The sequence below is a fragment of the Myiozetetes cayanensis genome, unplaced genomic scaffold (assembly GCF_022539395.1).
Source record: "Myiozetetes cayanensis isolate MyiCay16 unplaced genomic scaffold, myiCay2020 scf5-8, whole genome shotgun sequence".
Taxonomy (NCBI): domain Eukaryota; kingdom Metazoa; phylum Chordata; class Aves; order Passeriformes; family Tyrannidae; genus Myiozetetes; species Myiozetetes cayanensis.
Genome location: NW_026087742.1, coordinates 2,983,567 through 3,011,179, shown reverse-complemented (window position 1 = coordinate 3,011,179; position 27,613 = coordinate 2,983,567). Strand labels below are relative to the sequence as shown.

The window sequence follows — 27,613 nt, the reverse complement described above, 5'->3', positions numbered from 1 at the left end:
ACAACAGGAATTAGAAAGCCAAACAATAGACAAAATATTTGTTGTATTTGTAGTATTTTTGAGCTTTGTAAGTCAGTGGGAGCTTCTGACAGGGCTTTTAGCAAAAAGGACTGTCCACTATCAGAGTTGCTCTCCCTCCTCTCTCCAGGGCAGAAGCTGAGACTGTAGTTGAGAGGCTGCATTCAGCATACATGAAACTTGAATAAATTCGAGTTTTTCAAAATTAAGGGGCAGTCTTTTCGTCAGCATTCGGTAAGTGCAGCAGTGTCATGGGACATCACATCACCCACTTTTACAGAACCCAGGATGATTTCAGCAGCAAGATAAAATAAGTATGTGGTAGAAAAGACACTGGGATTTGGTTCCCACGTGCTCCCGTTCGGAGCTTACTGTGATTTTTGTTTGTTTGTTGCATTTTACATTTTAAATTTTTATTTTTGCATTTGTGCAGCACATCTGGAACCAGTCTGAGGGGACTGTGCTACGCGGGGACAAAAAAATTCCCAAAGCGTATTTGTAGGCTCTGTGTCCGGTCTGGAAAAGCTGCTTTTGTTCCCAAAGGTAGAGTGACAGGTGTATTTGAGATTTTCCGTGCTCCGCCAAACCGCGTGGGCGGTGCTGCGAACCCCCGGGACGGTGCGGCTCTTGTTAACGCGTGTCTTCCTGCGCTAACGGCGATTCCCGAGCGGATGGAGATTTTGATTCTATTTCTTTATTCCCGTGGGCGCTGCCGCTGTGCGAGGAGGAGGAGGAGGCAGGGGTTGTGCAGAAACAGAACTCCCCAGCGCTGCCCAGGGGGTGTTGAGAACACCACGGGCGTGTCGAGAGCAGCCGCCCTCAGAGCCCCGGCTGTGGGCGCGGCCTCCCCAGCGCCGGCCCCCGCCATTGGCCGGAAGCGGCGGGGCGGGGCCGGGGCCGCGGTTTCCTTGGCAACGGCGCGCGGGGGCCCGGCCGGTGCGGCGCGAGCCGGTGGGTGCTGAGGGAGCGGGGGCAGAGATGAGATTGGGAGGGGGAATCACTGCCCGCTCCCGGCCCTGCAGCCGGCATTCTGGGTCCATGGCCGCCCCGGGGCCCGCCTCTGCCGCCCGGGCTGCCGCGCCGCCTCGGGGCCTTCCGCGGAGCGCGGCGCTGCTGGGGACAGGGATGCTGGAGGGAGGGAGGGAGGGAGGGATGCTGGAAGGAGGGAGGGAAGGATGCTGGAGGGAGGGAGGGAGGGATGCTGGAGGGAGGGAAGCCCGGTCCGGGCAGCCGCGGTCCTGACCGCCCCCCAGGTGTTGTCCCGAAATAGGTTCTCTCACCCGGTGCGCGAGAGGCCGATCCTCAGGCACGGGCCGGAGGTATTTGGTTTATTTACAGTTTATTTACAGATTATTTACAGTTTATTTACAGTTCTGCGCAGAAAGGGGCGGCAAATCCACGGCTACTGTCAAAGCGCTTCGCTGTTTGTACGTTTTGGCGAACGAAGGCGTTGATGTTCTTCGGCTGCAAGGTACTTGGCTCTCTTCCTAATTAGCATTCTATCTCCTATCGGTCAGTGCTTCCTTCACTTCTCATGCTAATTATTTCCATGAGTAGTGTTTCTCTTCACGGAGCGTTTGGGCAACACTCTCAGGCACGAGGTTTGATTTTGGGGTGTCCTTGTGCAGGGCCAGGGGTTGGAATTGATGATCCTTGTGGGTCCCTTCCAGTTCAGGATATTCAGTGATTCCATGATAAAGGTTTACGGAGTTTGCTAACAAGCTCCTGGACCAACCTCTATCTTAAATAATTTTGGAACGTGTCTGACATGTAGGCTAAACTGTAGGCTGTCACCTGGCAAAAAAACGAAGGAACCTGTAGCAGCTGTAATTGCTCTAACTCTTCACAGCTGAGGAAAACGATGTGAGAAAAGAGGCAAGAAGTCAAGGGTACCTTTTTTTCCCATTGTGTTCTTAAATAACAGTTGTGCCAACTGTTAGGGCAATTTGCTAGAAAAACATGGCTGTAATTAATATGTTGCTGGGAACTGTTGTGTATTTAGGCTTTTGGATTTAAAAGTGAAGCCCTGCAAGTATTTTCAACTGCTTGTATTTTCTCCTTTTTCATTTTCAGAGTGTCTCCCTTGGTTTTTGTTTTTTTTTTTTGGACCTTGTGCAGAATATATAGATGAGGCTCTTGGTTGGACAAGAAAGTAATGTGTTTTGGAGTAGGGTTTTGTCAGGTTAATTTGATAGTAAACAGCCTTAATCTGCTTTCAGAGTTAGAAAGCAATGTGTTAGAAAACAAATGGGACATGAAGAGAGTTAGGCTGAGGGAATTGCTGTAACTAATGTTGGGCTTGTTTAACATGTTGGTGACTCCGTGTAGCTGTACTGCACAGTGACTGATACGGTCACTACCAGTCTTAAATCAAAATGCAAAGCTCTGAAGAGGATCTGTATTTAAAAAGATCCTGTAAACAAAGGTAGTGGCTTCTGTGACTTTACTAAATGCCAAGTTTTAAAATTGTTAAAAAGTGGTTAATCATCATTTTGTAATTAGCTAGTGAAGAAGTGATACCAAAGACTTGTTATTGATGCTGGCTTTTTTCCTTTTCACCCTCCTGCTATGATTTTCTGGGGTCATTAAGCTCTCAACTTGAGTCATCCAGTGCTGCATGTTTATTCTGTATTGAGAGAAAAAGCAGCCTTCACCACTCCAGGAATTTCCTCTGACTTTAATTAAATGCTGTATTACTGAAGGCATCTCAAATATTTCAGTCGTCTGACTGCTGAAATTGTTTCTGGTGGAATTCCTTCAGGGCAGACAAGGGTTATCCCCTGTGCCCAGTGTGCTCAGCCAGCTGGTGCAAGGGCACACGTGATGGGAGCTCCTCTGAATGTGCCACTGCCGGGTAACTGCAGACAGGAGGTTGGCACCTACCAGACATGTGGGGGAAGGTTATGGTGTGTGGCTTCCTGTCTGCTGGATCTATTTGAATCAACTGCTGCTTGTAGTGAATGAGGACTTCCTAATTTGTACATGTCAATATTGGCTAAACCTCTCAGAATCGGAGTTGGAATTGAATTAACAGAGGGTACTTTATTTACTTTTTTTTTTAATCTTAATTTACTCAACCCTGAAGTAAGTAATGTAGCAGGTGCTGGAGAAGGGAAATACTGTTCCCTTCTCCACAGTAACAAATCCTGGTTTATTTGTTGTCTGGATTATAGGCTCCTGGCAGTCTGAGGCGAAGCGCAGTGGTGCTGCTTCTGTCTGGTGTTGCGTGTGGTGCTGCTCCTGTTGGGGCTGCCCAGCGAATCAGGGCCATGGTGTGACACGGGCAGGCTATAAACAGCCAGCGTGCTTTGGAATCCAGGCCTCTGGCAGTAATCAGCTTAGCCTGCCCGTGCTCAGTGAGCGACGGTGTTTGTGTGGTTGCTCACTCGCACCGGCCCTGGCAGTGTCGGGGCTGCTCGGGACATGCCCAGCCGCCCTGTGCCCGGGCAGCTTTGCCAACAGCCATTTCCAGCTCTGCTTCCCTGACCAGCAGGTGATCCCTGCGCGTCCGAGCCGCAGCCATGGGCCTGTTTGACAAGCTGGCGGGATGGCTGGGGCTGAAGAAGAAGGAGGTTCACGTTCTGTGCCTTGGCCTGGACAACAGTGGCAAAACGACCATCATCAATAAACTGAAACCCTCAAATGTGAGTAGCATCCTCAGGTCACTGCTGCTGCGTGTTTGAAACGGGGTTTGCGTGCTGTTAGACTAGATGTGACCAGGGAAAAGAAAGTTCAGAGTCACTTCTTGATTTAGGACGGTGGAAAAAACATGTCTTAAGAGTTTCCAACTAAAACTAAGGGTAAGCATCCACATGCATACTGTAGAAACTTTTCCCAGAAAACTCACTGTTAATGTGGCACATTTGTTTTTTAATAAGGAAGGGGTTGTGATGGCTGAAATCAGGATCTGAAATAGTTTTCTTAAGTCACTTAAATAATTGCTACAGGATTGCAGTGATGTCGAGCGTTTGCAATACAAGTGTTATCAAACATTTACAATTAATACAATTAATAACAACTTGTCTACCTTTACCATGCTTATTTTAGTCTCTACCTGAAAAATAGTAAGTACATAGTAAAAGCTAAACCAAGAAATAATAAAGTAGGAAATAATGCAAATAATGCACATTTAAGGACAACGTCACTATTTTTAAAGCAGTATTATTTTCAAAATAAGTAGCATTAGTTCTTGCAATTCATTCATCCAGTGAAAATTGTTTCAGGCCACTAGGATGGCATAGTGTTCTATGGGGACCTTGTTTCCATGTAAGTTTATGAAATATAAATAGATGAATTTTGGTAGGCATGTTCAAAGCCAAAGGCTTGTGCATCTTGGTTATATGCACCTGGGAAACTGATTTTGCTGTTTACATCAGGACACAATATTTATTTATTTATTTATTTATTTATTTTAAGTACCGTGTAACTTTTCCTGAAGAGAAACACTGGGCATTGTTTACAAAAACATGACATGGTGAAGAGTCTGTTATTCTTCCATTCCTGGCAATTATTCTTCCACAGAAAATTGAATCGATTCATAAACAAAGATTATACTTGCTATCTGCTGCCAGTTGTTTTGGGGCAATGCTACAACTTGTACCAGGCAAATTGTATATTTATGTAATGTGTGATACCTTTATCATAGTGGGTTGTTTTGTCATGCCTTCAGCAGCAAAGGATTCCTATCTAGAGCTGAACGCAGACAACAAGATTGATCCCAATAATTGGCATTAGAGAAGGGCCCAAGGGCATTATGCAAGTAGAATAAATACAATTTGGTTGCTTTTCTGTAAATGGAATAATGAGAATTTACTTCTAAATGCTTTCATTTAACATGTTGCTTTAGGAGGGTGGCTTTGCATGCAAGCCATGGCAGAACCTTTAGCATGCAGCAAATGCCGTTAGATCAGACTTGATAAAATTGTTCATTTTTAGTAAGTTCAGTGGGTAGGTGGCTCTGAGCTCTGGATCAACCCAGCCTGTTTAAGAAGAGCTTTTCCCCAGGAGCAATATATTAGGTGTCTGGCAAATACAAGTGTTTCTCCATTTGCTTCCAGTGATTTCCTCTGGTCCTGATAAATGCATTTGAAACAAGTGCTGAAGAAGTAACACCCCTCCACACAAATTTCCCCTGGTGACAGGAGTGTTAACTGAGCTATTGACGGCGGTGGGGTTGCCATTTTCCCAGGGAAGCTGCAGGTGGATAAGCTGAGCTTCCTTCACTTCAATGCAAGGGGTCAAGTGCTTGTAGCAGTGGTTGTAATAAGGGGCTCTGGAAGGTCTGTGAAGGGATTGCATGTCACTTTGTCAGCCAGCTCTTGATCTAAGGGATGTGACCTTTGTTCCTGCTCAGTATCGATGCTTCTTAAAGGAGCTGTTCCCCTCTCCCAGCGTAGCTGAGAGGTTCCTTGGCCAGCTCAGTAGTGAACCTGTTTATCAGATGTATCTGTTAATGATGCTTTAGGTCACTGCCCATCCCTCTGGTAAATCCTGATGTCTTCCAGTGGCACTGTGATTTGGGTAGAACTGATCAGTGAGTCATGTGTGCTGTGTCATTCCCAAGGTCAGAGAGACTCCTGCAGCGTGTGAGGAGAAGCTCTCAGTCTGGCCAGCCTAATATCTTGATAGGCATGTGCCCTCCTTTAGCTAAGAGGCTTGGGGTATTGTGCAGACTTGTTTGGGTTCACATTGTGATTTCCAAAGTTCACCAACTTTGACCTGAGTCATAACCTCCAAGCTGTTGTGTTCCATCTTAGCCTCTCTCCTGTTCATTTGTAGGTCATAGCCACACTTACATGTAGAGGTAGACTGATGTGAAGGGTGGAATCTCACCCTCAAGGCTAAAATGTCTTCAGTGCTGTTGTCCAGTAGTGTTCACTGTATTTCCTAGAAAATACAAAATGTTGCTTTTGAATTACTTTATTTTTCTGAGAACTTTTTAAATATAAAGTATCTGGATTTGTAGAATTTTTTTTTCCTGTTGCAAAGTTTGGGTAAAAATAGATCTGTAATGTATTCACATTTCAAATACATTTCAGTATTTACATTCTCTAACATGACTGGGCTTTCTTTCCTTTAAAGGCTCAAACTCAGGACATCGTCCCAACGATAGGATTCAGTATAGAGAAGTTCAAGACTTCAAGGTAGTACTTTATTTCCTTTCTCTCCACTTAGCAGTAGTGATGATTATACAACAGTTGGACTTAATTATCTCTTTTAGTGGGCTAGAACTTAATTAGAATGTGCTGAAATCCTGTAGTACCCACGAGCCCTAGTCATGGTTTAGGACTGTGTTAGAATATATTGTGTGTTTTGTGCTGCTGTAAAACTAGGTGTGTGTAACAATATTTTTAAATGGGAGAAGTGTTTAGATTTTCAGCAATGTGTATAAGCATCCGATTCCTGTGTTAAGAATTCCCAAATAGGGCACTGTTACAGACTTGAGGAGAGACAGGAGCTTAGGGGGTGGGCTGTATTCCACTCAGTCTGGTAACCTGTGTTAAGGACTCTCCCTGGAATTACCCTGAGCAGGGTGCAGTGTAATCCCATTAAATGGGAAATTAAATGATGGCTACAGCATTAGCAATGTAAGGATGGCAGAAGCAAAGGCCAAGGAACAGAGCAAGAAGTCATCAGTTGAAAGAAGACTAAGATTTAGATAAGCAATGTCATGACACAAAGATATTTCAAGGAGGGAAGATAATTTTGTTCTTCTGTAGCCTTCTCTGTGTATTTTTAATGTGAGCAGTTGGTCTTCAAACCAAGCAGCCTCACTGGGTGAAAGGTCTGCAAGAAAATTGTTTATTCCTTGAGCTCAGGTGTGGGACCCACGGGTTTCACATTTCTGTAGGAGCCCCAACAAGTGTGTTCTGCCTCAGTAAAACACATCACACAGGTTTGGGATTTGGCTGTCCGAGAATAAATTGATTAAATTGCTTTCCTTTATTCTGATCCTGTGGTGGCAGAGGTGATGACCTGTAAACACACTGCATAGAATGATGCTTTATTTAAAAAAGCCAAAACAAACCTAAAAAAACCGTAAACCCCTGACAAACTCACGACTCTAGAATCAACTGATGTCTGGACATAGAGCTGAAAGGATGGCTGGAGAGCTTCCTTTTTTAAATCTCCTGTTTTTGGGGTGGCCTCCACTCAGGGAGCTATTTGGAACTACCCAAAATAGAAAATACTCAGGTTGATGTCACCTCTGTAGACCTTTCAGGAGTGGATCAGATGTTTTTATATTGTTCTTTAAGCTGACTTGCTTTATGTGGTGTTTGAGTGAAAGCTCAAACTTGCAAAAAGTACTCTTTGTATCTTGGTCATCTGAGCTCACCTGTTATTACCAGTATGTGGTTTTGGGGCTTTTTTTCTGAAGGTGGATGGTTTTTTTTAATCCTTTTATCTTGCATACACTTGTGCCTCTCTAGGGATGCAATTTCAGACAGGCTGTGGATTTTAAATCGTGGTTCATCTGAATTTCATTGATTCCTTATGAACAATATTTGATATGATAGAAACAGAGACTGAACAGGAGCTTATTTTGTGCTTGATATAACTTTAAATAATTGGCTCAGTTCTTTTATTCAGATAATAAAGAAACACATTTTCCATTGTGAAATATTTCTATAATAAGACTGCAAAGCTGACTAGGATGCTTTGAAGGCAGATAGTGTAAGCAGAGTTCCTTTGGGAGTTTCTCTCAGCTGATTAGGATTCAAGTTGGTCTGGCTTTTTTCTGCCAGAGTAGCAAAGAAAACAGTTTGGTTGTGGGTTTTGTTCTTTATTTCTGTCCCTCACGCTCTTCTTTCCTTTGCAGTTTGTCTTTCACAGTGTTTGATATGTCAGGCCAAGGGAAATACAGAGACCTCTGGGAACATTACTACAAGTAAGCCCATCATTTATTTTAAAGCACTGCTGTTCATAGTGACTGTTGTGGATGTTATTGAAACAGGAGTATCATCGTATCTAGTGGTTACAAATCACTCACAGAAGACTTAATCCTGGTGTTTGACAGAAGGTCATTCTGGATAAATACACTTTTCTTTCTGTTTTTAAGACATAACAGTTTTTCTCTGCTGTTATTCAGTGTGCTTTTGGGGTTGAATTGTTGGCTTCAAACTGGGGGAACATACTAGAGATGGGATTTAAATGCTGAAACCTGAAAACCAATCCTGTAAGAAAGATGAAGATGAGTTAGGTTTCCAGCTTTCCAGTTTTCCTATAGGTAGGTGACTTAAAACCTTGAAGATAATGGCTGATGGCTGAGATTTTAGAGGTGATGGAAATTAGCCTCAGAGGATAAGGCACATGTACCTTAGAACCTGAAGAAACATTCTCACATGTTATTTATTGAGCAGGATATTCACTGTGCTGTATAACACACGTGATATTGCCTTATTGGTAATAGAAACAGAAAATGATATATCTTCTGTTTTTCTAGCTTCTCATGAAAGTTGAATCCCTGCTTATGTTGTCTCACTGCTATTACCTGATCCTGAACTAAAGAAGGTGAACAGTACTAAACCACACAGAAGTAGCTTGGAGAAAAATAGAACGGAGAAAATCTGAAGATTATAATATTAATTAAATATTAATATTTAATGTGAGGGAGCATATAGTATTTTTTAATTGCCTCTTCCTCTTGTGCAAAATATGCTATCATTTTGAAAAGGTGTGGCCAGGACATCACTGTTCAGGAGTGTGAGATGAATGTCTCCCAAATCTTTGCCTTTCAGTAACTGCTGCCCTTAGGCTGCTGTCAAAATGCAGGCAGAGTGCTTCATAAGCAAATCATTTTTGTGATGGCTGTATTTAATGCTGTAACTCATCCCTTGTGTGGCATAAACAGCTTTTTCATCTCAGCAGGAAGGGAGTTGTTTAGGTTATGCTGACAGTGAGATGTGCACTTGTACCCACCTCTATTCCTGATCCAGTGCAGTAGGCACATATTTGAGATTATCTTCTAAGAATAATATTTGAATATTTTTTTAAAATTTTATTAATAGAATAATAATAATAATATAAATAAAACTACAAAATGGAAATCAAATCTGATCAAGTGTTAAAGTAATTGCCTTGAGGTACTTTAAGTTTGCACTTCTATTTGGCTGGAAACTGTCTTCTAGGACATTGTCCTACACTTGTCTTAAGTATACATACAGTCATGTTGTATCCTTATCACTTAATGAAGTTATTTTTTGATAGTAAATACATTCTACTTCTCTTGATTCCTTTAGAAAAAATACTCTGTGGTCACAAAAATAACTTAGGCATTTGCAGCCAATATAAGAGAGCTTTATTTACTGTTAAGGTTCTTCTGTACACCAGAAAAGAGTAGGCCTTTTCATGCCATCTTAGGTTGGTCAAATTATTTCTGCTTTTCAGTAGGTTGTTTCTTATCAAAATACGAAGGTAGATGGTGCTGCAGGGTAAAGAATGTACCATGATGGCCTCTCAGAGAAGTGTAAAATGAAGCAGGAGTGAAAATTACATTAAAATATTAAATACATATATTTTGTGGGTGTTTGTAACTGAACTGGTGAATTATGAGTTGGTGAGACTTCATTTGGTTTTCAAAATAAGCTTCAGTAAGTGGAACATCAAGTCATAGGATATCAGTAATATACTGAAATAATGAGTGGAATAGTTGTATGTGCATTGTCACTGTGGTCGTACTGCCAGCAAAATGTTTCAGTGGTTTGAAGCAGTTGAGAGTTTTTTACCTGTTATTGAAAACAAAAGCAAGTCTGTTTATGCAGACTCCAGTAAAAGTTAAAATGACCTGCATATGCCTAATTGTTCAAGAGCTGTGGACACAGGGGTTTTCTTCTATAAAGGTAATTTATCTAAATTAGCTTTAGTGTAGGAAATAAAGGCTTTCCATAAAACTCTGTTTGTTTTCTTTGTCTGCCTGACACATGCTGTTAAAATAGCAGTTGGTTGCATTTTCAGAGCTCATTTTTCAGCCTGAGGAGTAAAATAAGCTTTTCTAGAAGGTCTTTGTAGACTGAACCTTGTATGAGTCACTCAGATAGCAACCTCATGTCTCAGAAAATTATGCATGTTACCAAAAGATTGAATTTCAGAAGTAAGACTCGATTCAAATGTTAATGGTAAATAACAATGACAAAAATTTAGAGGAAAAATCAGTTTGTTTGGACGTTTTCTGGTGTTTCTTTTGAAGCCTTATCTTATTCACAGTTTAAGAGAACCTATAATTTGCCTCTTTGCTCTTTTTATGTCATGCAGAGAAGGCCAAGCCATTATTTTTGTCATTGATAGCAGTGACAAATTAAGAATGGTTGTGGCCAAAGAAGAACTTGACACCCTTCTGAACCATCCAGGTGAGGAGGCTTTTTTCCCCTTCTGTGTCCATATTTGTTACGTTGTATTAAGAAGAGCCCTGATCTGACACATTCTGCTTTCTGAGTGCTTTGCCAATATTTCAGCCATTCCTGAGTACTGCAACAATAACAACCTTCAATAACTTTGTGGGGTTTTTTACCTGTTCACTTCTGCAAATTGATAGTGCTTTCGTTGTCTGCACTTGAGTTGGTTTAGTCTCTTGATAATCAGTACTGAACAGAAGTCGCATTGTTTTGAGGAAGAATAGGACCTGTTGGAAGCTGGAGAGCCTTTGTGTGATGACCAACACATACAAAATTATCTCCCTGTCTGTTTTTTCCATGAAGACAGCAAATTCCTTTAATGTAATGCTTAATTTCTTTTTTCATCTTCGCTGTATTTTTTTATGCTTTAGACAGAAATAAGAAGGGATAGTTATATCAGTCAATTCCTTATTAAAGGATACAAGAAATGGAAGAGGATATGAGATGATACATAATGGGGGGCTTTGTTTTAAGAGTTTTGTTTTTTACATGAGACTGCATCCTGTTTAGTTATCAGATTGGCCGGTTCTTCACCTTTCCACACAGTCAACATTACTCCAATGTTTCTGTAAGCAATATGCAGTTTTTGCTTCCAGCACTTTAGGTAGTTACTTTGCCTAACCAGATCATAAAACTGCATGTAGGAATTTTAAAAGTCAAAAAATCCTGGACTTCCTTATTTTTGGAACCTTAACTTGTGGGATCACCATGCTGCAAGTAAGAAACGGGAGGCTGGCTTGAGTTTCTAACCAAGAAAAGTAGTATTTGATAGGGACAGTTATGTTACCATGACTTCATTTTCCATGAATACAATACATGAGTTCATCAGCAAAAATGCTGGAGTTGACTGGCCCTCCTTAATTTCACATTCAAGGGTATGGGCTCCTTCAAATGCAGTCATTAACAGGACAGTGCTGCACAAGGCCAAGGGCAGGATGAGATGAACAAACACTGCAGGTGTCCCAAAGCAGGAATTACCCTGGCAGTAGAGGGGGTTCTGTGGGTGAAATGGAACTGCACAGGACCGAGGGGGAGAGGTAAAGGGTAGTTGGTTTATTAGCAGGCATTAATGGGTCATTAATGCTGACATAACAGGTCACTCCTAGTCAGTTGTCTATGAATTTGTGCCTTCTGGTTACAAAATGCCACAGCTGTGGCCACACATCTGGGATGTTCCCTAGAACCAGGAAAGGACAGCTGGTTTTTTTTGCCTTGAATTGCTCAGCCCAAGTACAGCAACAGTGTTGCTGCCTTATCAGATTCTGATATAGCACATCTCAAAGAACCAAGGAACTTAGGGTTCCTCTAGTAGTAATGTTTAATAAAAGTAGCTGTTAGCTGGATCAATATATGAGTGCTTCACTGTGTCAGTGTTTTTATTTGTATTGCTGCTCTGCCTTTCTTCCTGCATACCCTACTTTTTCCCCCATCGATCCTTCTGTCTTTATGCTCTTTCTGGAGTGGTTTAAATGGATGGGTTTCCTTAAGTTTTGAATGGAATTGAGTCAATTCTTGTCTCTGAAAATCTTAGCAATCCCTCAGGAAAACAGTTCCCTGTCTTTTTGCCAGACTTTCCCCAGGGATGTCAGGTGAAAGGGAATATGTACTGTGAAGGATGTATGGGGTTAGAAGTTGTACTAGATGGGTCTGTTCTGTGAATCTATGAATTATTTTTCCTTATGTAAATGGACAGTGCACTCTACAAATAACTACTTGTTCAATTATCACTGTATCATATGTTTTTTTACTCAAACTTATTTCTTCAGCGCTTTGGAAGGCGGTAGTCTCTAGATTACTTTTTTAGATACTGACTCTTGGGTCACTTGACCTCCAGCACATGCTTCTAAAGTAAACTGAAATTCTTGTAAACTTTAAATTCTTTGTATAAAATTACACATCACTGTCTGGCATATTTTTTAGTGTGTTAATTCACAACTACTTGCAACTAGAACATGTTAGATTTCCATTAGTAACTGTGAAAAGTGTGTGAGGAAAATACTGCACATTAGGAAACAATGTACATTTCTGTGACCACCACTTTATTTAGCAAATTGATTGTACATTTGTGAGTGTGTGGGCAGGTTGTACCCCTTTTTAAAAAAAAACAGTGAAAATTCTTTGTTTAACTTGTCTTGTTGCATGTGTGATTTTAATTAGTATCCGTGGTTTTAGTTTGCCCATAACCTGCAGGCTGTGGGTACCAGGGTTCATTTACTTATGTCATAAATTAGGAATTTCAATTGGAGACACAAAACTGTTCAACTATGGAATCAAAACAGAGATTTAATGATCCCCTGAGCTTGTATTTTGAGGCTTTTGATTTGTGTTAGCGGATACCAGAGGAAAAGAGAGCTCCAGGGGGGGTAAATAGTTGGTGAAAATCATCAGCATTTTGATCAGCACTTACAATCTCTGAATGACTATGGGTAGGTAGTGTTATCTCCACTGATTCTGTGGAAAGGTTTAATAGGGAATTTGAAAAGAACATAATTAGGAACGTTCAAACCACTTCAGCCCTGACAGTTTGTTGGGTTTTGGGGGTTTTTGGTCATCCCCTTCCCCATCAGCAGGTGCAGCTGGCTTACATTTGACGTTTGTTTCCTGTGTGAAATAGCTTTTTTTTTTTTTTTTTTTTTTTTTACTATTTAAAAAAAGCCTATGTAGCAATTTTCATCAGTAGGGGGATGGTGATGATGTGTGTTTAAGTTGTTTTCCTGTCAAGGATTGATAGACTCAAATGTAGATTTTTTTTTTTTCTAACCCTGTAAATCCATCCTTTGTATAAATAATATGAAAAGAAATCTTAGAGTTAGTCTTGGTGCTGGTAATTTTTTGGTAGTTTTACATCTGTAAATTTGAAGAGAGTGTGTTTTGTTTCCTTTCAGTGACTCTAGTCTTTTGGGGAGATCAGTGAGGTTTAAGCTTGCCTGTGTGTAAGTATCCCAGAAAATGCCAGTGTGTGTGTCTTGGGCTGTAGTTCTCACTGGTAGCTGAGAGCAGCTTCTGGAAAAAAAAGTCCTTTAAGGGAAGGTAGGATAAAGGATATCTGGACACGTGGATTTTTTTTCCAATTGCATAAATTGTGTGAAGTCATGGATGCACTCCAGGATACTGAAGGATACTCCAGACTACCCTTATGCAACTATCGTGGTGTGAATGAACACCAATCATTCTTCCATTTTATACATCAGTCCTCACTAAGTGAGTACGGAGATGTGCAGTATTTGTAGGCAGTTGTTTCATCTCCTGTTCCTCAGCTTCAGCAGCAGCTCACAGCCCAGCTCTAAGTGTGGGGTAAGGTAGGGGGACAGGGGGTGGAAGATTGCCAAGCCTGCCAGAGTTGGTGAAGCGTGCACCAGAGGCCATGTGACCCAACAGTGTGCACCTGGGTAGGACACACCCTGCAGAGAGCTGCAGCGACAGGTGAGCAGAACACCTTCCTCTGTTGTTGGTAGCTTGTCACATGTAGAGAATCAAGAAGTGTTTCACAATGTCGTGATACTTTATTTCTGCTCATGCCCAGATATCAAGCACCGTCGACTGCCTATTCTCTTCTTTGCTAACAAGATGGACCTCAGGGATGCAGTGTCATCTGTGAAAGTCTCTCAGTTACTGTCACTAGAAAACATCAAAGACAAGCCCTGGCATATCTGGTAAATCTCTCTTTTCCTATCCTTTTATTGGTATTTCTTTGTGCATTCATATTTTAGCTCTGTCGTGACACTCATTACCATATTACAAGAATCAAGCAGGTGAAAGGCTCTGCTGCCACATGTGGAACAGTAGTAATATTAAAACACTTACTATGAAACTTGTTTGAAATGCACAATGCATTCATGTAGACTGTGCCTTAAAAGTTTTCCCAGGAGAACTGGTACCCAAATAATAAAATGGAGGACTTCTGGTGAAATCAGAAAGCAGTTTTCTTATCAGAAGAAGAGCTACCATTATCTTTTGCTGGGAAATTGGGCAGAATTGTCATCAGAGTGCTGCTGCTAGTTTGTCTTGCAGCTTTCAGAATATCAGCAATAAAACATCTGGAGTTTTTTTCCACTCTGCAGATGCTTTAGGAAACTCCTCTTGAAAGGCCATTTAATAAACTGTTCTCATCTGAATTCAGGGGGACACTGTGCTCCTTGTACTCTGTAACATTAAAGGACATTTTTAGTTGTAGGAGCTAGTGTCTTTTCTTTTGAAGGATGTAAGCTTTCATAAAAACAGGAGGACTTTGTGCTAATCTTCACAAGGAAAAAACTCTCCTTTTATTGTAAGTGTTTTATAGAAGTTAGTTTTTTGCCTTATTGCAGTACCCAGATATTATAAATAAAAGTGAAATCAGCGGCTAAATGCTGCTGAAAACTGCAATTCTCATTTTAGGCCCTTTCATTTTAAACTCAATTTAAAGGACATTGTTTTGGGGTCAGTGCTTTTTGTCTCAGAAATTACACTGACAAATTCCCAGGCTTCTCGAATGATCAGTACCAGTCCAGATTCACTGCTCTGCTGGTTTGCATGAGCTGCAGGATGAGGGGCATTTAAAGAGTTATCCCCCAGTGATTCAAAGGGTAGATTTGCACTGTTCTCAGTGGAGCTTAATATGAAGAGACACTCCAAGGGTTGCTGTTACAATCCTAGACTCCCTCCCTGGTACTCCAGCATTCTCACTGTGTGTAGAAACTGGGAGGACAGTTGGACTTGATCATCCTAAAGATCTTTTCCAACCTAAATGATTCTGTGATTCAGCATTGCTGTTGTAGATAGTAAACATCTTTTTTATAACACCACCTGAGGCAGGAGTTATGTAAGGAGAGGTGTTCTAGGAATTATTCCTCCACCTTGAACCTGGAATTGAAATAAATCACATCATGAAAAGGGGTTTCCATGTGGGGAAGGCACTCTATCATTTAAGAAGCAGTCCTCTCCGTGGGAAGAAAACTTTAAAGTAAACGGTACTTGATGCTACTTTGCAATTCTGTAAATTATAAGCATAGGGATGACTCAACTAAAACTGCTATTTTTACTGTGTTTTTATAATTTGATTTGTTTCGTTCAGTGCCAGTGATGCTCTTAAAGGAGAAGGATTACAAGAAGGTGTGGATTGGCTCCAAGGTATATCATATGTAATTCTCTTGCTCTATTTTCATTCTGTTAAACTTTTTCATTTTGTAAGGTTTTTTCTTTATTATTTCCTTTGTTTTCTTTCTGTCCAATTCTGCTGTCAGATCAAATTACACAGTGAGTACTAATGCTCTCTCTCATATTTGCCTTTCATTTACCTCCTTAATGTACACAAAAGATCACATTTGCTTCCCTGACACAAGTGTGTATTATGAAATATTAATGCACACTCCTGCAAACACTGTAACACTTTAATTTAAACAATTCCAGCTCCCAACTTCAGTTGATTATTGTGGCAGTTGAGTTTGTTCTTTAATTTATTATTATTGTCCTGTCCTGGTTTTACATAACTTAATGTTACGTATCAGGAAATGGTGAATAAGCAGACTAGAAAAATAAGCCAAGTACACAAACAAATACACTAGTTTGGCTTATTCAACCTCGGTTCTTTAATCTAGAGCCCAAGTAAGGACAGCTTACACTATAACCATCGTAGCACATGCAGACACTCATAACTGCATGGAAAACATGAGATCCAGCTGAGATGATGTGTTCCATACAGCTTTATTACCTGCATTAGGGTTGATGTCTATCCTTGTGTTGTGTGCTGGTCAGGATCTGGTCTCCTTGTCCTCCTGCATTCTGCTGAATGGATAGATTAGCCGAGTGTGGCCTCGTTTGGGTAGACTCGTCCTCGTTGTGCCCCGTGGTTTGTGCTGTGTGTGCTGAGTGCTCTGGGCTCGCTGAACCTGCCGTGCCGGGCGTGCTGCGCTGCGGCAGCCACGGGGTGTCAGCGCTGCTCCAGGGACGGAGCCGTTCCACCCCTTCAAATCCAGCTGATAGCAGCCTTGTCCCCGGGCTGATTTATCTTCTTTGACCCGTGCACACCACATTGTCCTTTCTGTCAGAATCCTTACTGCTGAACAGAGAGAGATGGTTTGTTTTACCGTGTTGTTAGAGAATACAAAAACATTTGGTCGTGTTTTCAGAGCGAGGAATACTCTCCAAAAACAGCCTTTGCAGAGAGATTTACTGCCCTGCAGGAGAACAGTGATGTGTCCTCCACCAGCTAAAAGAGTTTTGGGGTGGGGAAGTGATGTCTGTTCCACCAGCTAAAGGAATTCTGTGGTGGGGAACCAGGACCTTACACTGAGCTTCCTTCCCTGCTTTATCTGATTATCGTAGGGGCAGATTCCAAGTCATGTACCTTTTCCTGATTTCAGGCATAGTTCTGATTAGTGATGTTTTCCTGTGGTTTTGAGAGTCTCTGCTTCTCTCTGAGGAACCTTTTAAGTTTCACTCCAGGCTTTGAGTTGATGGTTTTGTCTGTAGCTTCAAGCTACTGAAACAGATCTCAAATGTTTATCATATCTTTCTGACAAAACATATGTGGATGTAGATTTTTGAGCACAGCAAGCAGATGCTTTTTGCTGTCACTCTCATGGATTGTTAAGCTTCTTAATTTTGTGAGCTGAAATTTTTCATGGATTTATCTAAAGATTTCTTTTAACTCACTGGTTCGTTGTCCCCAAAAGCTTAAGAGGGCTTGGTTTGAAACAGTACTGGTACCTAAGCACGTGCAGTTTGCAAGTTATACCTTTAATGGGTGAAGGCTTTGATATTTCAAGAAAAATTTTTACTCTGATTTCCTCATTGCTAGAGCACTAGATGGGAGTGTTTGGTCCCTAAATCACAGCCATAAAATTCAGTGGGGCAAATGACACCTGCAGACCCACTACAGGGAGCTCAGAGTTGGGGTGATGGGGGCAGGAAGTTTTGCCTTTTTTTTTTTCCTAAAGAAGACTGGAGTTTGCTATTTCCCTATTTTGTAACAACCCATCATCAGTAGGGTAAAACTAACCTGTTTCACAGCAGTCTAAACCCAGGTCCCATTCCCTGTTACTGGGGGAAATGGTGCTGAGTTCCCCATTTTGCAGTGGGCATACAGAACATTTATGCTAACTGAGGAAATATTTGAAGGGAGATATTTGCTGAGAGCCAAGAAGTTTTCACGTGAGTCATTCAAAACCATATTTTGCTGTTCATGCTCAGCTGTGTGGACGCTGTCGTGTGTATACGGATTGAAATGCACACTTCATGAAATAAACTTCCAGGCCTTATTCTCATCAAAGTTACCTTATAAGCCCAAAGAAGATAAAAATTGAATTAGATGAAAGAGTCTTGCTGTTTAATTAGCAACATTTGGGGAAAACAACTTGGCTGTGCAGGAGTTTCGGAAGTGGATGAGAGTTGAAAATAACTCTATCCCTCCTTCTTGTAACTACACCAAAATATCTATTGGTTATGTTTTCAAGAGAACAAAACACAGCAAGAGTTTATCTTGTGTTAAGACTGGCTGTTTCTTTTTATTAACAGATCAGATGCAAGCAATGAAGACATGAGGGATAAATAAAAGCTGTGTGGCGTTCTTTTGCACCCTTTTTCAGTAGGTGTCCAAGTTCCTTGAAAAGGAAGAAGGATTTAAAGAAGATGAACAGATCATCCAAAAGATTCTGTATTGGCTCGTTTCAATTTAGTTCCTCTTCCAGGAAAACTGAATGTAGGCAATATAGCACCTCAGGTATGCACACTAATGAATTAAATTGAATTTTGTGACTGGAGAGTGTATTTAAAAGAAAAGATTTGTGTTAACAATAAACATCTGCATTCATTTGAGTTTTAGGGGATAATTAGCCATCAGGAAATGCCCCTCTATTTTTTTGGGGGACACCTTCTGAGTAAATGGGAATATTTCTTTTCCTGAGAAAGAATAATGAGCACTTTCTGAAATAAAGCTGTATGAGATACCTGCTGATTCATGTGCCCATTTTTAGGTATTTCTGCAAACTTTAATGTAAAGTTTGGCATTAGCTTTTTAGTAACAACCTATAATAGGCTTCTAGAGGAATGTTTTGATTAAAGATAAAAATATCCAGTGTATTTGTTACAGATGATTGCAGATGTTTCTAAGGAATAGCTTTTAATGAAATGTTATGAATTGCTTTTGTGATATGCCATGATTATATTTGCATTCTCATCAATAAAACTTGAAATATACAACAGGACATGGTTGGGTTTGTTAACCTAAATATGCTCGTGGATGGTCTTTACATCTTAAGACACTTTGCTTTTTCTGTTAGTTTCATTTGGAATTTGTTTATCCATTTCCAGTGGATATAGCATTGTATACTGTAATAAAATGGTATCTCTATTGCCAAGCTTTTGTAATTAATTGCATATATTTCTTTACACTTCCTAATAAACTGGGCTTCTCTTCCAGATATTTAAGAAGCATATGATTGACAGGATCACAGAACGGGTGAGGTTGGAAGGGACCCCAGTGAGCCTGCTGGTCCAGGCTCCCTGCTCGAGCAGGTGATCCCAGAGCACACGGCACAGCTGTGGAACATCTCCAGGCAGGGACACTCCACGCTCCCTCTGGACAGTCTGTTCCAGTGTGGGATCACCCACACAGGACACAGCTTCTTCCTCATGTTCAGGTGGAATTCCCTGTGCATCAGTTTCCCTAAAAGTTGTATTTTGAAAACAGTGAAGGGACAGTTCAGTGGTTTTTTAGATGATTAATATGAAATGTATTATACACTTCTGTTATAAAAAATGCGTTACTTTAGAAAATAATGAACTTTCTGACTTCAAGTATGTACCATAGGTAGCAAATGAAGGCAATAAGAACTTAATTTTCGCTATGCCACCTCTTCCTCTTCAATCCCTCCTCCCTTGTTCAAGAAGCAAGCAGGAGGAACACTGAAGGCTGTATTTAACTGAGTCATTTAACCTGATTCCTGTGGGAGATGTAATGTGGAGCTCTTGCAAAAACTTCCCCCCACACCCATTACCGTATGAGAACCCACAAATGTTATGTCAGCATGCCTTTTAGGGCTCACTTAAGAGAGGAATATTTGGAGACAAGGGCTCCATCTGAAATGGTACACCAGTTTCATATACTTCCAGTTATTAAATAGTTATCATTAACTCCCATGCTTTGCTGGGGAGAGCTAAGTCTCATTGTTAGAAAAATCTTTCTTACAGGATGCTAGGGTTGTGATAGTTGGGTTTATCATCAATCTTTCATGTCTCTTTTTGTGACAACTTTGTCCTTCTGTTAACTCTGAATCTAAATATCTGTACAAGAACCAAATAGAAAGGGTGAAAGATTATATATAGTCCTGAGGAGTTTTCCTCTGAATTGTGGGCAGGTAATTTTCTAGTTTACTTTGCACTGGACAATACAGGAATGTCAGCCTTCAGTCCTGTCCTCCCATGACCTTTAGAAGGTTTTCCCTTCACTGAGCCTGGTAGTGCTCGAGGCTGCAGCATTTTCAGCTGGAATGGGCTGAGTTGTTCTCAGGTACAGTGTGTGACTCCTGATTCTTTCTAGCACTCAGGACAGGAATCCATGGGAAGCTTGTGTTTAAGCTGTGGCTGCTCCTTGCAGCTGTGCTGAGAGCCTGCATGGCCTGGAGGCTCCGGGCAGGTTGGTGTTGAGCAAGTGCAGTTGTGAGTATTTGTATGTAAATGTAATGGATCCTGCCCTTCATCTCAACCCTCTAACTGTAATGTGCTTGGGGGGTTTTATTTACTAAGAAGAAGGATAAGCTGCTGTAAAAGACTAGACACAACAGCTCAGTTGTCTGCAGGCATTCTGGTGTGATGTGTGGAATGGTAACGTTGCATTTCAGTGCTCCTGTAAAACCAGACAGTGTGCACCAGCTCATCTCTTAGAAGCTCTGACTGGGAAACATCACGTTGTTAGTAATAAGATATAAAATTGACGTTGATCCAAAATGCTTGTCCTTAAAAGCAAACACTTCTTAAGCCAAGAAATGCAGTTTAATCTCAAAAGGAGTGTGTGTGGGGGGAAGTTTTCATTCGTTTGTTTATTTGGGGGGGGTTGTTTGTGTTTGCTCTAAGTTTTACTTGTTCTTAAAGTTTGACTTGTTTGGGAAATTGCTCTTCTCATGAGAAATTTCTGTTAATTTCTGGCTCCTGTACTTTCTGATCTGCTTCTTTTAACTTTTGCTGAGTACTCCACGAGTGAAACTTTGCAGCTCCCTTCCCTCTTGTTTTGGGTTGGGTTTTTTTTTTGAGGATCAAAATAGATAATGAGAGAAGGTCACAGAAGACAGGACCAAAAGAAGCGAAAAAGGGGACTACTGAGAAAGTCTTCAACCCTCCTCTTTCAGAAAGGTCAGGGAAATTTACTTTGAAAGGTTAACTTGATATGCCCTGATCCATTTTTATTATTGTTTACAGACCATACTTGACTGCTTAAATTTAAAAATCACTGTTACTATGCTAAACTAATATTCTGTGTACCAGCTAATCAGAATTCAAAACTTAAAATACTCTCTTATAACAAATGCCAAGTGTTTTTAGCAATATTTTGTAACCATACTTTAGTTCAAGGCTCTGTAGCTCCTGTCACACTAAGGGACATCATGAAAGCTTCTGTGTTGGTGTGAACCAGCACTTTGCAATTAATTTACCACTGTTCAGTCAGCTGGATTGCTACTTAATTGGTAGAATTTTTGTAGCCATATGAAACTGTTGCATCTTGGAAGATCAGGTTAACTTTTACTGTAAAAGAAGTTTAAATTTAGAAACTTCACATTGGTCAGTCTTTCTACAAGCCACTTTATCTTTGAAGATCAGTAAGTAGGTTGTAGGCCCAGCAAAATAGTCACTGAACCAAATGCAGTTTGCTGAAGAGTTGCCTAACAGTTGTAAGTGAAGGGAGGAAAAGGCAGTAAGGAAAGGATTTAAAAATCAAGGAAACTGGGATGTGTGGAGGAAGTTTCTTTGGACTCAAGTAGAGTTATGCTAATAAATATTAAAGAAAGCTAAGCCTGTAGAGGCTCAGTGAAGTAACCATGAGAAATGGTTGAAGTGGGTGCTTGGCAATGCAGGCTCCCTGCTCAGGAGAGCAGCCCCATCCAGCTGCTTTTGCAGAGCAAGAGAGTTGGTGCTGAGGACCTGATGTCCCTCCCAGGCTGTGTGGCTTGAGTCTCCTCCAGCCTGCTCCTTTCTGAGTGCCTCTTACTCACTGGAGCACGCTGAGTGCACTCTCAGCTTTCCAGTGCAGTTTCATCCAAAAAGAATTCAGTCTGTGGGCTCCCAGCCTACTTTCTGATGTAAACAGAAGCATGGTTAGTGAGGATTATCTTTGAAATACCCTTGTGATCTGAACAAATGCACTAGTGTAGGCATGCCTGTACAAATTTAAGAAGGAAACAATCCCTAAGTTTTAAAACCGTGGAGCTGAAATCATGTAAAAGAACAGCAGAACTTGGCAATGTCTCCAGAATGCCCAGGTTCCCCAGGAATAGTTCCAATGAAATAGTTAGTAAAAATACAGGTTTGTAGGATGGTCCAGTTGAAACTGGGAAAGTTTATTCCTCTAGTAAAGGATATAACTTTTGGACAGAGATTAAGTGGTAACACTTCAAATTTGGAGGAAATGGCAATGATAGTAATATTCCAGGATTTTTGTCATCATTTCTTCTGTCATTAATGGAAATAAAAGCACCTTGGTCCCAGTTTAATGTTTCCTTCCATGATGTTGTTGGTCAGTCATTACATTGTCGCTTTAGAGGAGTAAGGATTGTTGAAGGGTTTCTTTTCAAGGCTAGAATGTTTCTACTGGGAAAGGTGATGCTTTTCTAGTGGAACACTTGTTTTTGTTTCCCTGCCCTGCTTCTGTTAGGTGATCTTTTACATTCCTAAGGTAGTTTTCAATAGGAAAGCGTGACTCTGTTTTGAGGTGCCTAGAACCCAAGGACAGTTGTCCAGGTCCTCTAGTGAAGTTTAAATTAAGAGCAAGTTAATGCTCTAAAATATTTTGGGCAGCAGTTTCAAAGCAGACTGAATTGATCTATAAACTAATTCGGTCTAGTGGCTAGAAAGCATGCTGCATTTTGCAGTTCAGGGTTGAGCCTTACCTCACTATTTCTTTAATTGGTACCATTATAAAATAAGATCAATCACTATTATCTTAGAAAACAATTGCAGAATAGCCACTTCAGTGCTGACTTACCCCATTATTGTATGTACAGACCTGTCATGTTGTAGCTTTACAGTTCCTGGAAATTAAAAGGCATATATGCACAATCAAGTAGTTTAGGTTGTAGGAATGTTTCTGAGTGCCAAATTTCCTTTTCACCCGTTTCATAACTGCTAAACTACTACTTAGTTCTCTGTCTACTCTGGTATGTCATGCAATGGCTAAAAAAATTTGAGGAAAACCCTTTCTGTTTTATGTCTCATGCTGTCCTTGAGGTGTGTGTGTTCTGTCCTCATGTCAGTGATGCACTTTAGTAAGTCAGTGATTTATGTGGGATACAAAATTCCTCCGTGCTTTCTTTAAGGCAATGCCTAAGTAGTTAAGTGAATGACAGCTGATCTGATCTTGGCATCGTACTAAGTAGGAGAATTTCCATCAGTTCCTATTATAAAGAAAAATTTACAGCTTTATTCAGGGAGTTGATATAACACAGAGATCATGTGAACCTTCATTTTCAGCAACAGCTCAGCATAGCCTGAACGAAATTTGCAAAAATTATTGTACACCTAATAACTTACTGGCTACAGTAAGTGCATCCTATAAAATGTTGTCTTTCATTGAAGAGAAACTCCTTTAGTCTTATTACTCATATTTTATTGGATCACATCTGTGCATTAAATACAGAAAATACTTCTGAAGAACAACACCAGGTAAAAAGACTGAGTTTCAGGCTTATATCCCCTTTAGCCAGACACTTCTTGTGATGGTGTTTTCTTTGCTGAAAAAGCTTTTCTGCTCTGACTTCACTAACAATGACTGCTTGCGTGAGCAAACATGGATTACTCAGAATTTTTGTTCTTGGGTATTAAGAGAAATCTTCTTTTCCCTGCTCAAGGTTCTGTCGTGTTGGGTTTAAAGAAAAACAAACACAAACAAAAACCAAACAAACAAAACCCCCCAAACCAAAACAACCCAAAAAATAAAACCCAAAACAACAAAACCAAACACAAACCGAGTGTGTGTGTGGGGGTCAGTTATGCTGTTACTGATCCAGCTAACCAGGCATAGTCTGATCCATGGTCCTTTGCTTTCTTACAGACTTGGCCTTTGAGATTTCTTTCTTATCCCTTTTCTGTACTCCAGAAACAGTGTTTACTGCTGTGTGAAACTTGTATGCCAAGAACTACACTCTGTTTTTCTGTTTGTTCTAAGATTGGATTATTTTCTGCCTGTTTAGAGTAGCTTTTGTGTATAATTTGTATACATAAGAATAGATCTCTTCTTTGTTTTTTTCTTTCCTTTTTTTTTTTTTTAATATCTTACTGGAGGCTTAAATGGAGAGGAAAATAAGTTTTTCCATGAAACCAGATGGGATTTTGCAGCATTTGCAGCCAAAAGCTTTTATGATCCTGTTTGGCTCAGTCCATAAGAATTCTGCTTGTTAGAGACTGGTGTACTTACAGTCATTTTTACTTCCAGAATATTTTGCAGTGTATTTCTCCGAACACTAGAGATGGTTCTGCCTTTTGGAATATGCTAATATACTTCCTTAATGTGAATGTGGTAAGGGGTTACTTTATATGTACATATGTGTGTGTGTGTATATATATATGTTCTAATTTTCAAACATTTTTAATAACATTCTATAAATGGCTCAGGACACTGGATTAAAAACTATTCTATATTGTGAAATCCAGCAGAGTAGAGAAAAGGTGGCATTGGTGTGTGTCTGACAGTGGTTTGCAGTCAGTGGTTCTAGGAAGCCTTGGGGTCCAAGGTATAGTTTTAGGAAATCTTTGAAAGGTGACTACAAAAGGCAGGTCTGCTGTCCAGAGGCTTAAGTTTACTGTGCGTAGGCTTGTACCAAAATCTAGAACTGCTTAGTAATCTGTAAACTTTTAAAAGTACTTTCATACACGTGCATGGAAATGTGGTAAGACTATTAGAATAGTCATTTGATTTTATATTTGAAAGGGTGTAGATTTGTACAAAAAGGTGTATATTAATTTTTAACCACAAATCTGATATTCAGAAGATACTCTAGGTGGAAAAGTGTTAAATGAGTTACAGTGTAGAAGTTGCTGGTTATGTATTTCATGGATTTCCTGCATCTGCATGTAAGACACCTCCTTTTGGAAGCTCTTGCACTCTTCTGAGCACTACATTATTTGTGCTGCTTTTTACTGTACGTACAATATATGTTAGAATTTGGATGAAATCAGCTTACTGAAGCACTTTTTAAGCTTTCAAGGAAGGATGGTGGTGAATAGAGAGATTGTCTTAGCAAGGAAGCAGACTCACAACTGGATGGTTTTACAGAGACCTCATCAGATGAAGTGCAGATTTTCCTGAGCTCCAGTTAGGGTAGGGTGGTTTTTGATTAACTCTGGTAAGAGGACAAGTGAGTTTAATCTTTATTCTGTATTCACATAAGTTTAATTGCTGTGAGGTGCTGTCAGAAATGTCTTGGAAGCCTTCCAGACAAGCTGTGCTAATCAGCTGAAAGTTGTCAAATCTTCTGGGATTCCCAGTAAAGGATGTTAGTCCTTACCTCGAGTAGTTGGGTGCACACATCCCACCACAGTGTGAAGCTTCTGAGTGCTTTTTGTTCCATGCACAGGTGCAGGAAAACCTGTTCGAAAAAGGTTCTGTAGGTGGGTTGGTCGTTTCTTATTTTGTACCTTACAATTAGTTTCCCCTTTTAGCACTTTTGCTACTGGCTAAATGCAAATGTCACAAATGATAGAGCGGAAAACAAAGAGAAGAGCCTTTCCAAAAAGTTGATGTAAAGATTTTAATTACTACACTGAACTTTAGCCATAGGTAGCACTGTGTATAAATCGTATCACAAATATTGAATAACACAGCTATGGGTCTCAGAAGCTGCAGTTAAAGCCACGAGTCATTTCCAGCTGTCTTCTCCAGACACGAAGGCATTTGAACAATAGCAGCTGCCCATGTGTCTGCCTTTTAAACCATTTGCAGTGAATGGAATGGAGGAACTGTGTGCTTACAGCTAAAGGATGAGGATTGCTGCAAGCTGCGCAGTACGTACTGTACAGCAGGAGGTCGTGGCTAGATAGAGAATAATCCTAGAAATCCTTGCTAACCTACTTCATCTCTGTAATAACATATCCAAGACCCAAATCTTCAACTCTGTTGTTTGCCTTTGTTTTAGAGTAAGTGCAGATTAAAGGTTTTAGAGACATCAGTATTTGTTTCAACATCTGGACAATTAAGATGGTGAAAAATGGCTAAGAGACGTGATGACTTTGTTATGTGCATTTTAGTTCATGGTCTCATGCCACCTATTAGAAACCTTGCCATGGTATATTATACACTGGAAAGGAAAATGATCGGTAAGGGACTGTTTGTTTGTTATTAAAACGCTGTTGCTGTTTATGCTATATATAGCTGTAAGAGCCCAGAAAATGGGATTGCTTAACAAGAAAAGGTAACTGAGACATATATTTTTATAGATAAATGTATTAGACATGTATGAAATGGAAAACTGAACTATGCTTTTGTTTAGCAGAGTCGTAGCTCAAAACATAAGACCACTTCTTATTGTATCGGTCCAACAATGGAAACAGTTTGAGAATGTTGTTTTCATTTAGCAATTGTGCTAAAATGTGCTTGCAGGCAAATTTAGCTTGGCGGTTTTAAAACTACATTTCTCCCCTAGTTACGACTTCAATGTATCAGCAAAGTTGTAAAACTGGGTGTGAGAGGAGAGCTCCTCCTAAACCAGCATGATGGAAACTTGCTTTCCTTTTCAGTATCCAACCAAAACAAAAGATTTGACTCAAGATTTTAGAGACCCATATAAAGAAGGAAATGGAGAAAGCACAATTAAAATTTCACCATCTGCTCACTCTAAATCAGCAAGGACAAGGGGGAGGTTTCCCTTGTGCACAACCATTATAATGAGAACTGCAGCAGAGAATTTAAGTGGCTATGGAATAGGCACAGCACCCTCCCCTCTCTTATTTAACGTTAGAGTGAAACTCTGGGCAGGATGGACTACGAAAAAAATGACATTTTCCTCTTCTGTGCAAATCCCTCTGCAAGTGCGTTTTGGCGGTTTCTCACTGCCCATACTTCATGTGGGCCACATGTGAGTGCTCTGATCTGAGGCGGAAAGGAACCTGTTTCCCCATCTGCTTTGGCTGGCACGTGTTGGTGCTGCTGGTGGTGCTGACAGCTGTGTTAATATGTGAAACCACCTGCCACTTGGGAGATCCTGAATCTTTGGGTAAGAGCTGATCTTTCCCCCCTTTGCAGGAGGTGTAGGTGCCTAAATCTGGGTCCCTGTCACAACCCTGCTGGCAGTTCCCCTTTTATTATTATAAATGTGTCAAAATTATTTACTTATAAGCGTGTCAATTACTCCAGGGCACAGAAAAATAAAAGGCTTATCTAAGATGGGCCATGTTCACCTTTCATATTGATATAGTTTTAGTATTTTGGTTTGGTTTTTTTTTTATTTTCATTATTTGCCTCTGCCAGAACTGTCGTTTGGTATGTTTCTGTATTTTCTGCTTTTAGATGCAGTGAGGAAAGGAGGAACAGATTTGAGCACAAAATGTTACTGTTTGGGATTTGCATTTCTGATTAGGTTGGCTCTTTGTTCTTGGACAAGCACAGCCCTGGTAATGCTTCATGCTGCCCTGTGGTGCCCCTCCAGGCATCTCGCTGGGAGAGTGTGGACACGGATTTTGGATGCAGCTAGGTGTTTTGATTGCCTCTGTCTCTGTGTGCAAACCACTCACCATATTATATTTAACTATATCCTGAGGTGATTATGAGGATTAATTAATGCTTGAATCCTTTGAAGATACCAGATGCTTTATAAATGCTAATTATTATATTCAGGTTTACTACAGCTTGGGGATTAGATCTTACTTAAGCAATAGGTAGGGAAGCTGTGAGATGTATGTGGCAAAGAAGAATTAAAAGTAATAAACAGTCACTGGGAGCCTAAGCCTCCCTGCAGCCTGTTTGTGCAGTCCTAATAAATTGCCACTCTTCTAATTTGGTTTTGGAACCTAATTACTTCTATTTT

General features: G+C 40.5%; 1 protein-coding gene across 7 annotated transcripts; it reads left to right on the top strand.

Moving 5' to 3' along the window:
* The first annotated feature begins 875 nt into the window (after positions 1–875).
* ARL6 (ADP ribosylation factor like GTPase 6) lies at positions 876–18,745 on the top strand. 7 transcript variants are annotated; one of them, XM_050333676.1, is made up of 10 exons: positions 876–969; positions 1,390–1,489; positions 3,509–3,662; positions 6,100–6,161; positions 7,838–7,906; positions 10,270–10,364; positions 13,933–14,062; positions 15,463–15,518; positions 15,632–15,644; positions 17,904–18,745. In XM_050333676.1, the coding sequence occupies exons 3-10, from the start codon at positions 3,540–3,542 to the stop codon at positions 17,938–17,940; spliced, it is 585 nt and encodes a 194-aa protein (XP_050189633.1). In that variant the 5' UTR covers positions 876–969; positions 1,390–1,489; positions 3,509–3,539; the 3' UTR covers positions 17,941–18,745. The 7 variants fall into 7 exon arrangements, with proteins under 7 accessions (XP_050189633.1, XP_050189630.1, XP_050189628.1 ...); XM_050333673.1 differs by having other exon boundaries at positions 877–969; positions 3,512–3,662; XM_050333671.1 differs by having other exon boundaries at positions 899–969; positions 1,379–1,489; positions 3,512–3,662.
* Positions 18,746–27,613: the final 8,868 nt, after the last annotated feature.